This window comes from Mauremys reevesii, linkage group 6, assembly GCF_016161935.1.
Source record: "Mauremys reevesii isolate NIE-2019 linkage group 6, ASM1616193v1, whole genome shotgun sequence".
Classification (NCBI taxonomy): domain Eukaryota; kingdom Metazoa; phylum Chordata; order Testudines; family Geoemydidae; genus Mauremys; species Mauremys reevesii.
The window spans coordinates 93,563,884-93,577,285 of NC_052628.1; the positions used below are offsets into that span (position 1 = coordinate 93,563,884).

Consider the following 13,402-nt stretch of genomic DNA (forward strand, 5'->3'; position numbering starts at 1 on the left):
CTTTTGATCTTGCTTGTTTGTAAGAAGTAACACCGTTATCTTCATGACAATTGTAAAAGCTAATGGTTGGATTTTGCCACCCTTACTCACACTGAGTAAGCACTGAGTAAGCACTTTGATCCATGACAGTCCCATTGATTTCAACTGAGTTATTTGAGAAATCAGACACTAATCAACATGAGCAAGAGAAGCAGAGCCTGCCCCAAACTAACACACATAGCTGGGGACTAGTGAGTCCTCCGAATCTAGAAAGAACATCAACTTTCAACTTATAATATTTATTTAGGTTTTAATATAAATAAAAAAAACTAAGAAAGAGAATAAAATAAAAATCCTTCAAATTATGTATCTATCAGTTTTATTGTTTGGAATTCTCTCCACACAAAGGAACTCCGCAAGTGAAGGGTGGATTTAAAAACCATATAAAAAAAGCCACATAAATCATGGGTGAAAAGAAGCCAAGAGGAAAGGGGAGACTTGTAGGAGAGACATGAGCTAGCACAGTAGATTTCAGTCTTGGAGCATCCTGCACAGGAGAGTCTGGTCTCACCAAGTGGCCTGGAAGAAGGACTTGGATCCACAAAGGAACTTAGGCTTTGCAATACTCAGCATTGTAATGCCTAACTTTTAGGCACCTAGAAAAATCACTGGAACAACACTATGAACCACAATGCCTGATTTAGGCACCTGGGCTCCCTACACAGTGGCCTAAGAATGAAATCCACAAAAAACAGCAAGCTAGCTAGGGAGCCACCTAAGCTAACAAATGGGAGATGCCAACAACAGGGGTGCATCCTAAGACCCGCTCCTCTTAGGGAGTTTGGCACATAAGTATGGCTGTAGGGATGTATCTATCTGTCTATCCCAGTGGCTAGAGCACTCACTAGGGAAACCCAGGTTTAATTTCTCCCTCTGCCTCATGGGGAGGAAAGATATGAACAGAGGTCTCCCCACTCTCAGGAGAGTACTTTAGCCACTGAGCTATGGGATATTCTGATGTGTATGGCTCCCTCAATCTCTCATGTTGAAGTTGAGGATAAATAATCAAGGAGTCATTGGATTAGGAGAACTAGACCCTGAGTCTCCCAGGTGGTGCCTTAACCAACAGGCTATAGAGTCATTCCCTTTGGTCCAGGGTGGTGGTTACAGAATTTGTTCCTTTCAGAAAATAAATGTAAATTATATATACACCTAAATTAATCCAACCTATGAGGTTTCTTAACTGTAGTCTTTAAAAAATAATCCATGCTGTGATTATAACACATTCTAAGCAGAACAGAGAAACTGGCACTCACCAAAGAACTGGACCGGTGTAAATGGTATAGTCTGAGCAAGCCTCATTAAGTTGTTCCTTTCAACAGCTGCAAACAAAATAGACAGTGTTGCTATGCTGGGCTAGCATTGGCTTGGCTGATTTTCAGAAATATTTGACAGTGTTTTATTGTAATATTACAAAAACAAGTACATTTTGTTGTGGCCAGCCTTTCCTCTAGCTATGTATATCACCTCTAGCACTGACATCTGAGCATCAACCAAGTGATTATGGATTTATCCTCACAGTATCTAAGAAGCAGAGAAGTACTGTTAGCCCGAGTTTACAGAGATATGAACTGAGGCACAGAGATTAAGTGATTTGCCCAAAGTCACACAGGAAGTCTGTGGTAAAATCCAGAACTGAACCCAGATTCCATGAGTCCCATCCATTGCCACAGACACAAGTCCATCCTTGCATTACAAATGAAAAAAAAAATTAATCCAGAAGCCTCCGAAAAATCTTATTTTTGTCAGCGTCTGGATTGCGTTGAAAAATATCACCTAATTAAATAACATGCCCCAATATATGCTGAGTCAAATTTGTCGCTGGCATAATATTATCAAAGTCAGTGGAGTTGTGCCTGTCCATGGAATGAAAAAATTGGATACTATTCATTGTACCTATGGCACAATCTCTGAACTTCAGATAGATGTATACTGGCTTCTGGCTTATGTTTTATCCAAGATTTCTCATGAAAGGGTCTAAGGAAGTGTGGTCTACAGGGACATCTGCTGGTAGGTTCTGGACAATTCTCCTCCTCACCCGAAAGCACAGAAACCTGCAGCTTTGTAGCAATCTCTGCGCATTTTCAATTTAGGAATAAAACAGTATAGTGGGCAATCAGTGTCCAAATGATTTATTCCCTGCCAGACTTCCAGTGAGTTCATAAGTATATAAACACAGATTAAGTAGTACAGCACAAATTAACTGAAGAAATCCACTCCAGCAAGCAAGAAGAAAGAGGGAAATTACAGTGAATACTGTACTTCATCAAGATGGGAGGTGACAGCTATGAACAAACCATTGCCCCTGTCTTTTCTGGGCATTACAGCTCAGTTCCTTAAGTTTTCATCAGTTGTGAAACTAAGATTTTTATTGCCAGGGCCTATTTTTTTCCTTCATCATTTGCCAACAAATACCTGAAATGGCCTCACTACAGTGTTAGATATGAAATTAATATACAGCTTTCACTAGGGGGAGGGGAGGAGTTCTCTAGTGTGACTCTACAAAGTGGGAGCCACAGAAGATGACAGAAAAAGAACTAATGTGCTTGTGTTACGGATTCACAGGGTCTGGTGTGCCAGACCCCAAGGATCCACACAGTTCCATATGAGCAGGCCCTTGGCCTCCATGACTCCGAAACTGGGCCTTTGCATGCTAGCAATTCTTGTCTCTCTCTCTGGCTCCCTGCAGTGAGTCCAGCCAACTGTGGGAGACTTGTTCTTTACCCTTTCAGGACACAATGTTCTAAGTATTTGCTGTGACACCAGGCAGCCTTTTCAAAGCAAGGTAACAATTTATTAGTCACCTGACATATAGACTCTGAAAGCCCTTAGGTCTATAGGAAAGAAAAGGTTAAGACATAGTCTAAACAGTCTAAATCCAGTGAGCCCTTGAGCCATGCTGCTGTAGGAACCATTTCTGCTTCCTTTCCCTGTCTCTGTTCCTTTGTCTTCAAGCCAGGAGAAGCCCAGCCTGCTCCTCTAGTCTACACAGCACAGCACAACAAACAAGGCAGTGCTCGGCTGCTGGGGCTGTGGCTGTGCTCTGTGTGTGTGTTTGCTCAGGGCTCTCAGGCAGGCTGCTGGAGCCTGAGAGGTGGGAGGTTCCCAGCCTCGGCTCGCTCCCCTGACTGAATAAATAAACACACACAGCAAAAACAGCTTGCAGCCTGGAGCAGCCTTCGGCTGTCGTCACCAGCCACAGGTGTCTAGTTGCTGACTAGCCATACCATATGCATCCATTCACACACACACACACAACACACTGCACTCTGTCCCTGTTCTCCAGCTCCTCTGCTCTCTACTAGTGCTAAGTAAGGGTATACACTGCAGTGTAAACCCAGAGTTAGTAGAAGTAGAAGAAGAGTGACTTGGGATTTGTTAACATTGTTAACACGTTACTGTTGTCATTTAACCTCAGGTTAGGAAGAATTGAACCCCCTGTTCCAGCATCTACACTGCATTATGTGGACTTGAGTCCAACCACTCACCCTCCAGGCCTTCCCCTCCCCTCCCAAAAAAAGGCCAAAATAGCCCCGTGTTTGTTGTGTGTTGTGTGTGACTTGATTGTGTCCACCAAACCTGACTGTCCAGAGAACAAAGAAAGTCCAATTGTGGGATTGTGGAATGCTTTTAGTGGATGCCCAGAGCATGAGTCCTGTGGGGCTGCATCTACACTGCAAATCAATAGGGCTTGAACCCTGGGTCCCATCTTGGCACAGGCTTGGACCCTCCACTCACATGGGATCCTAGGACTCTGGGTCAGCACAGTTTATGTGTAGATAAATGGAAGGGGGGGTTAGGCTTGAGCCTGAGTGCGAACTCTGGGCTTACATTGCAGTGTAGACTTTCGTGCACCCACAATGGGGAAGAGACCTGTAAACTTCCCCTGTTGGACTTTATCCCCTGAGCCCTGAACCAACCAAACTGAACTCTGCCCTGTGAGGGTCATCCTATCATCATTACCCAGTCCGCTCATTTATTCATGCCCACGACTATCCATTACCTGTTTGTATGAGTGATGTACCCTCACTGCTTGCTGGCTGTACCTTGAACTCACCCACCGTATACCCCGCATTGGGGACATGACAGACTGTGTATATGTATATGCCGTCCAATACCAAAACGCTAACATCCCCCTACAACCTGTATGTTACCCCCAATGACACAATAACTGACGCCTCAAACACTTTGTATCGTTTATTTTTAAATATTCTCTAATAAACTTTATACCCTATGTGTGAACATCCCAGACGTTAAGATTGCCATTGTCTCTTCTGGATCCTCCATTCAATGCATAGGCTGTATTCAGTTTGCTAGTGACTCTGATCTCTAATCAGATAGCTACATGAGTCCAACATCTTGTCCCTTTCATCTATATTCAATTCATATTAGTACAAAGCATGGAGGGAAACTGAGGCATGCATAAGAATAAAAAATATTACCAGAATTTCTACAGCTTAACAATGGGTGCAGTTGCTCAGCTGTCATTCAAGTACCTCCTGCTTACCAGAATAATGATGGTGCAGGTCCTGAGGTGTTTTCAAGGAGACTGAGATTTCTGAAATTATTTTTAAAGGATCATTATGTTAATTATTGTAGCAGAGATAAATGCATGATTTTGAATTTATTCCCTTCAAGTTTGTCATGAAACAGATTAATCAGAATTACTGGCTCAGCATTCTAAAGAGAGGAATCACTAATTGACGTTAAGTATGTTATAATGTATGGTATGTTGGCAGTTTTCAGTTATCAATTTAATATAGCCATCCGACTTATTTATATAAGGAAATGAAGGGAGACTAGCAATATTAACCTCAAGGACATGTCGTTTCTCTAAGCCAATTACACCTCTGGGATGTTAAAAGCACTTTGCTGTCCATCATGCTTCACAGAATCCCAAAGGCATGATTTTTGCAACTCTATACTCAGTCATTAAGCATTCTATTAACTGTGCTATTACATTAAAGTTATAATAATACAGGTCCATTAACCCATGACATCTAAAATGCTGTAAAAATATAAACAAGTAATTTATTGGCAAAATTAATTTAAAGAGACACTGTCAGGTCAAATTTGGTCCCAAATCTATGCTTTATAAAACAAGCTTTTACATTACCTAAGACTAATAGAAATGTTTCCATTATATATTTTAGTTCATTTTGTTCCAGAGGAAAAAGGAAGTTTACTTACCTTATAGTAACTGGAGTTCTGTGTATTCACCATGGGTGCACATGCTCTCTATGTGCCCAGGATCAGCGATACTTTATATTTGGGAAAGATAGTATAAGGTGGATCTGTAATAAGGGCCCCAAGTTTGCCTATCTTTCTGATTGAGGTGATAGCTCTCCGCATGGTTATCTTCATTGCTAAACATAATAGGAAGCAGGAGGCCAAAGTTCAAACAGTGAGTTCCTTTAGGTACAGAGAACCAGGTTCCAGCTCCTAGCCAGCACTGACCTTGACACCACCGGGAATGTTCCCATAATGCATTTTTTTTTTAAATTGTTGTAGGATGGGTAAAAATTGAACATTTTTTCCGATGTGGGATCGAAAGCATTAACGGCTGCGAGACATACTCACTGTGATCTCAGTCAGAGGCCCAAAGATTTTAAGGAGAGAAGATAGTCCAGGATAAGGGAAATTCCAACCTCTTCTGGGGACAATTGATTTTCATGGTACCAAAGGGGAAAGAGTTTCCATTTGGCTATGTAACACATCCTTGTGGAGGGCTTCCTGCTATTGAGGAAGATGGCTCAACCTTCTTCAAGCAGGATCTCTCTAACCCCATTACCCATCCAAAAGCCACGCTGTCAGATGGAGAGGTGCGGGGTTGTGACAGTAGATTTGGTGATGTCTGTAAGTGAATGCATGGATGGGAGGTCACCTGGAGAGCCATCGTAACTCAAAACTGTTTCAGCCACCAAGGAGCTATTAAGATTACTGTCACCTTGATTTTCCTGAGGATGCATGGTAGGAGGGAGATGGGAGGAAAGGCATACATCAGTGGATCTGACCACTGTATTAGGAAGGCATGCCCTCTAGAGCTGCATCCCTGTGCATTGCGAGAACAGTAAATTCTTGTTTGCCTGGGTTGGCAAAGAGGTCCCAAGGTCGGAATTGCCACTGAAGACAAATCCACTGTGCTATGGCTGAGTGGTATTTCCAGTCATGGCTCTCATGAAAATGCCTGATGAGGCTGTATGTTAAGAAGTTCATTATCCATGGTAGGTGCACTACCAAGAGGGTGATAGGACTCTGGAAGTACCAATTTCATATCTGTGCCACCTCCCTGCAGTGTGGTGTGGATCAGGCTCCCCCCCCCCCTTTATATAGTAAACCAGGAGTCAGCAACCTTTCAGAAGTGGTTTGCCGAGTCTTCATTCATTCACTCTAATTTAAGGTTTCGCATTCCAGTAATACATTTTAACGTTTTTAGACGGTCTCTTTCTATAAGTCTATAATATATAATTAAACTATTGTTGTATGTAAAGTAAATAAGGTTTTAAAAATGTTTAAAAAGCTTCATTTAAAATTAAATTAAAATGCAGAGTCCCCCAGACCGGTGGCCAGGACCTGGGCAGTGTGAGTGCCACTAAAAATCAGCTTGCCTGCTGCCTTTGGCATGCATGCTATAGGTTGCCTACCCCTGTAGTAAACCATGGTCATATTGTTTGACCTGACTTTTATGAGTGAACTGGATGAAAGGCAGGAATTGCTGACATGCTCAGTGTACTGCTCATAGCTGGAGGTGGTTGATGTGGCACATGGACTCTTGTGGCGTCCAGGAACCCTGAGCTGTGTGGTTGTTCAGGATATGTATAGATTGCTAGGTCCTTGATCAGGGCTGGAGGAAAACTTGCTGGAGTCTCTGGTATGGAATCTGTCAATGCAGGCTTGGCCATGTGGGGTGGTACTGCCAGTGCAAATGGTGAGCACTCTTTACAGTCCTTGCACACTTTAGTGGTTGGTTCTGGAGCACAGGGAGTGCCTGGTACCATCGATGCCTGCCCACATTACCCTGGAGCTCCAAGCACTCCAACTCTGAGGTGTGGAATGCAGATTTGACCCACCTCTTAGGAGGGTGCCTCTGCTTAGCCTCATCATGCTTCCACATCACAGAGTCTTTGGGCCTGGTAGAGGAGTCCACCACTGCTGACAGGGCACAGCTCAGCAGCTCTGGCCAATGAGGCAAGGAATGATCTGACTGCTGTCTCATGGCAAGTACCATCTCATGCCAATGGAGTCTGAACTCCTAAGACTGCCTAATCCATGAGACAAAACAGCGGCGGATCTCACACTTCAATGTGACGTGTGATTCCCTTGGGCAGTGGAGGCAGTTCTGCAGGTCACTCACCAGAAAGACCTGGGGGCAGGGAAGGCAAGGCTTGAAGCCTGAGACCTTGGGGATAAATGCCCAGGCTTTGGGGGAATAACAGGAGGAAACATCCCAAACCCCAATAACTAACTACCCTAAGACATAACTAGCTAGATTATTTACAAGAGTAGAGTTTTGAACAAGCTACGGCATATAGACAGAGGAGAGTTCAGTCCCAGACAATGAGCAGTAGAAGAGAAACTGAAGAGGCGGTTGCTGTGTGGTGCCACTTATGCCCTTGCTTTGCAGCACAAGTTGACATAGCAGCAGACACACATACACTGCTACTGAAAAAATTCTGTTCTGGGTGCACAGACCCAGAGTGAATACCCGTAGGGACCAACACTTTAAGAAAAACAGTTACTTGGTTGCACTGGTGGGACACTATCAACTTCAAAATCATATTTGTCTACAATTTTTCTACTATTGTTTTGTACAAACAATTTGTGTACAATTATTATAATTGAAAGAAGTTTGCCAAAAATGGTTTATTTGTTTACTTTACTATTTGACAGCACATTTCCACAGTTGTTGTGATGCTGAAGATCATTCAGCAAGTTCTGCCAACAGCAGCAGAGTTGAAACTGAAACTGTAGTCACAGCAGGGACGTACAGGAAGGAGAGGGAGCATTCAGAATATTTGGTGTTGTTCTTGACCGGGGTGGCGGAGCCTTCCCAAAAGTGGGGGGCCAGGGGCCCCAGTCCCCACTCCCTCTGTGTCCCTACCCTGCCCCCTCCTTCCTCCCGAGGCCCAGTCCCTGGCGGGCTGGAAGCCAGAGCAGGCCGAGGAGCTGTGGACTCTCAACCTGCCCAAGGTGAGGGGGCCAAGAGCAGTTCCCGGCCCATGTCCCCACCCCCCCGAGTCCACTGCCCATAGCAGGTGGAGGGTCCATGCTCCGCACAGCTGCCTGGGCAGCTGTTACTCCAACCCAGCTTTAGCTGGGAGGGGGGGGCCTCGGAGCCACTGCTGCAGCCCGGCCATGGTAAGAGCCACCAGGGAAGCAATGGGGAGCCACAGACCCTCCGTCTGTCCTGGGCAGGGGGCCTGCTAGGCGAGGACACGGGCCAGGGGCTGCTCTCGCCCCCCAACCCTGGGCAGGTGGAGGGTCCATGGCAGCCCACAGCTGCCCGGGCTCCCCAACCGGGCTCCAGTTGCCAGCCAGCCCAAGGGGGCAGGGCCTTGGAGGGGAGAGGAGGGGCAGGGCCCATGGAGAAAAGTGGATGGGCCAGGCCCCTCCACTTTCAAAAAGTGGGAGGCCTATGGCCCCCTACTCCCCCCCCCCCTTCTGGCACCCCATTCTTGATTTCACCCAAAATTCTCTTCTAATGATAGGAGGACACAAAATACCTTGAAATTCTTTTTAAGGAATTAAAAGCCAGTCTGCTCTTCGAGAAACTTGCATCTTTAAAAATAATCAGCTGCACCAAAATTCAACTTGACAGTGTCTCTTTAATATGTGACTGTAGCATCTGCAGCCCAAATACCCATTGTACTACCCACTGTGAACATAAACTTGACTAAAAAAGGCTACATACAAAAGTTCTACATTTGTTGAACAAAGTCATCCTTCAGATTCTTGAGTGAATATCAAAGACGTTTGAAAATGTATTTACCATCTTTGACATTGAACTCCTGCACTGACAATGCCACAGTGGACCTGATCCTTCAATGAGAGTTCCACATGCAGAGGAATTGCAGAACTGAACCCAATACCACTTACCAGAGAGATGGCTGCAACCGTGACTGTGCTTAGAAACACTCATTGTAATCAGAAATGTTATGCTAGACTTAACCATCAGATATATGTCAAGCTTCCTATTTAACCCAATAGAACTCTCTTGCAGTCCAAAGGATAGAATTCATCTGTCTCTTTTTAAGTACAGCACAGTTAATTCCTGCTGAAAAGTGTGTGATATTTTATATTGCTCGGCTGAGCAAAATTGATGGACATTTCTTTTAGCATGGGGGAAACATATCACATTATTTGTAGTTAACTGTAAAGATACAATTCTTTATGTTGGGTATTAATTATTGTTAACCCTCTTCCTGTTTACCCTCCATGCTCACAATGGAATCACTTCTCCTCTGGTTATGTATTTCAGAATTGTGAAAGTAGGATTTACAAATAAGAATTAAAGACAAGTAATAATCAATCAAAAACTTACTGTCAATGCCTTTTGAACTTCTCAACCTGTTTTAGAATCAAGCATAGGAAATTATGCTTCAAACTTTTCAGTGATTAAACAAGCAATGACATGAAAGGATTTGAACTATGTGAATTCAAACTCACAAAGATTTAAACTCACTTCATAAAACACAAGAACCACTAGCATAAAGTTGTTTTTGCTTTGACATACAGCTGATCACTTGTTTGTGCTTACAATTCTGGGTCACTGTCTTCTTTAGATAACAACAATACTGTTTAAAGAGCACTTCAATCAGATATGAGTGGTGGGTGGGTGGATTGTTTGCTTTTTAATTTTAACCTACGTTTTGATGTGCTGGCTGGTATGTGTCCCGCTGCCCACTACTGGAAGAAATCAGATTTGCTCAATTTTTTTCAGTTGCCTTGCACTTTGTTAGCTGATCTTTAGGGAGGCTATACTGTAAACCCTGCTGCTACTGATATTTAGCAGTCTCTGTTGCTTCAAGTTAGGGTAATCAGAGAGCAAGTGTGAAAAATTGGGACAGGGGGTGGGGGAGTAATAGGTACCCATAGAAGACAAAGCCTCAAATATCGGGACTGTCCCTATAAAATTGGGACATCTGGTCACCCTACCTCAAGTTGATGGAAGCTTTTTGCTTGAGGGAGGGGGTAAAAAGACAAAAGATTATGGGCATGATTCTCCTCTCACACAGGAGTAAATCAAGAGTAATTCTACTGAAGTCAGACCAGTGTAAGTGACAGCAGAATCAGGCCCTGTGAGTTCAGTTCTCAGTTTAGCATGTATGCAGGGTACCTACTGCCTGCAAGTATGTCACAATGGACTGTTAAAAAGAACAGTATTTTTCCTCCCATGTTGAAATCACGTGAAATGTGGCAATTGCTTTGTGCCTTTTATTTATTTTATCAGGGATGTTACTAAGTAGTGGGGATGTATACTGCAGTGATGAACTCGAGAGAGAGAGGGAGAAAGAGAAGCACACACAAAAGTATCCCAAATATTAAGACAATTATCAAGCAAGCTGAAAAAACATCCAAGAGGATTGAAGAAATAAACAAGAAAACTGAAGACACTTTTCAAGCTAGTATGATTTTATTTCACTTTGATCAAAGCTTAACCACCACCAAAATCTCTTTATAGAAAGCAAGCCAAATATTTTGCAAATGGAGACAGACTTATTGCCAATGCAGAATTGGTAGAAAGGATTTTAATCAGAGAATAACAGCCTTTCATGATTTTTGTTATTTTAAAAAGAAATATACAATTTATGCAGCAAAAGCAAATGTTGCCTTTCATACTCTAGAAGATTAGAATAAGTAGTTAAGATGCTGTGGTGACTGAATGAGAAAATTAGATAATACTGGGATAAAAACAAAATATAAAAGTATCGATGTTCTTTCTAAAATTAGAAGTTATATTGGAATTATTAACCTTTTATAATTAAACAATAAACCTTTATTTTATTGAAAAAAGTCTATTGCCTGAATCCTTCATTTTACGTATGCACAAATTCCTCATGCTAATTGTGCTATAGAACTAAAATGGAAATCTGCAATATCTACAGAACTGGGTTACAATAGAGTCTACTTTTGTAGGTATGCGGCAAGTATCTTAAAATAGTTAGGAATACATACAAGGAATTCCTGCTCAGATTATTCTTCCTGGTGGTCCCAATCATGCTATTACTCAAATCCTGAGAATAAGAAAAATTATGTTACGGGTACGTTCTATATACCACTGTCCTACGTACATAATCAGAGCAACTCAAAGCTTCCAATCCTGCAAACACATATGCATGTACTTAATTTGACTACCATGAGTGGTCCCACAGAAATCTAAGGGTTTCATAGCACTATTAAACCTACACTGATTTGGAACATTTAATTGTCCTGGTTACAGTTTTCCATAGAATCTCCATGCATTTAGGTAGATAGTAGAATAATTTAAGTGATCCAGCTATATCAGACTGCACTGTGGAAAAATTCTAAGTGTATGTGGAAGGATTTTGCAGTTTAAAAACTATTAGGGAATTTCCCTTTATAGCAGAAAAATGAAATATATGAAATATAAATATTTCATGGATAAGTTCTTTAAAATGTGTCCTACGGTGTTACACTAGCAAGGGGTGACAATTGGGGGATTTGCTTAACAAAAGCTTATGTTCAAATACATTTGTTAGTCTCTAAGGTGCCGCAAGTATTCCTGTTCTTTTTACTGTGTCTCAGTTTTCCCTATGTGCTGCATGTGTAACAAGGTGGTGGGAGAGGGTGTTTGTTGTTGCAGAGGACCAAGTGAGACCTCGCCTAGCTGCCTGGACCCCGGACAATGGCTTGGACACAGTGGAACTTAGCAACTGGTGATCAGGAGGCCCACTCCATCTTGGAAGCCAGATGGGTTTGCCCAGTGAGAGAACAAAGGGCAGAAGAGAGAAGGTCCAGGTGATCTGGTTGTCCAGGAAAGAATACAAAAGACGAAGGAAGGGCTTTTGGGGAAGGTGATATAAGGAGGTTGGCTGGAAAGAAGTTGCTTCTGGATTGGTATAAAGAGCAGCCTGAGCCCACCTGGACGCTGGACAGGCCCAGATGGACAATGCTGAAATTTTCTATGTTAGATGCCCTAAGAACTTTCTGTGCTGTGTTCAGATGTACAATAAACCCTTCTTTTTTACACTGGCTGAGAGTGACTGCAATCTAGAGATCGGGGTTGCACTGCTGTGTCACGGTGTGGAGGCCCCGGGGTTCCAGAGTGAATGGACTCCCTGAGGGGGCTCACAGAGAGATATAGGCATGCTGAAGGCTCAGAGGTGCAGTTCCAAGAGGTGGTAGAGCCCAAGGCTTATTGCGCCAGAGTGTGACTCCTGAGGCAGGCTGTCAAACTGAAGAGGCTTCCTCCCAGGGACCATACAGAGCTGAGAGAGCATGGGTCCTGCGAGGCCATGACACAAAGAAAACACATCAGACATCTAACAGTTTGAAGCACCAAGCATGGTGTATTTTTAAGAACTTTGGAGTTTGTCAATATGATATTTAAATTTTATATGTTTCATTTTGGTCAGTCAAAGGTTCTTAGTCCCTTTAATAGTGCAAAACCTTCCAGCTACATCAGGGAAAATGCTCCTATAGGACAATCTGACTTTGGGATATCCTCATGTATTAGTCAGATATGTCAATATTCCTCTGAAAACATCTGACCAAGGCAAATTCTTTTCCCCCAAAAAAGAGTGCACCAGGATTCAGATAAAAAGATCAGAGACAAGCTTTTAAGACAAACTAGATAAAACTCATCTTTAAATATTACCTTAAATTTAGTTTTAAAATTAACTATCTCAGATGTTCTCCCATGTTTTAATCCAGGAGATTACCTTTTGCATGAAAGTTCCTCTGGTAACAGGTCACCTCCCCACCCACAATCCATTGGTTTGTTCTCAAAATGTTTAATCTTGTTAGGCATAAGGAAAGACCTGTGGACCAATGTTGATCCACAGATTGGTCTGAGGAGCACTAACCCAGGGAAAACTCATTTCTTAAAAATAGATTATGCCCTGTTTTAAAGATTTATTGACAAATTGACTTAATCCCAAAATTAATGTTTTACAGAATCTAGGATCAGTATAAATGTTTCTATAATTTCTTTTTCTTCAATATAAAAATCTTTTGTTTAAATTTAAACTTGCTTTGTTGTGTTTGGAACTCAAACTACAACACTCTGATACTACAGGAAAGTCAAACATTGAAACTGACTAGAAACAAAGGTTCGACTATCTAGTCTACTTTCATTGCCACCACTGAACAGCCTAGCTCCATCTTCTTTGGAACCCTCCTT

At 42.6% G+C, this 13,402-nt stretch overlaps 1 protein-coding gene across 1 annotated transcript in view; it reads right to left on the minus strand.

Annotated features, from left to right (window-relative positions):
• The window catches only part of TRPM6 (transient receptor potential cation channel subfamily M member 6), a 126,383-nt gene that overhangs the window by 16,401 nt on the left and 96,580 nt on the right, over nucleotides 1–13,402 (minus strand). The window contains exons 30-33 of the mRNA XM_039545637.1: nucleotides 11,215–11,273; nucleotides 9,581–9,606; nucleotides 4,547–4,597; nucleotides 1,296–1,361 (exon numbers count right to left, since the gene is read on the minus strand). Coding sequence (XP_039401571.1) covers nucleotides 1,296–1,361; nucleotides 4,547–4,597; nucleotides 9,581–9,606; nucleotides 11,215–11,273 — 202 coding nt within the window. The remainder of the gene's footprint in view (nucleotides 1–1,295; nucleotides 1,362–4,546; nucleotides 4,598–9,580; nucleotides 9,607–11,214; nucleotides 11,274–13,402) is intronic.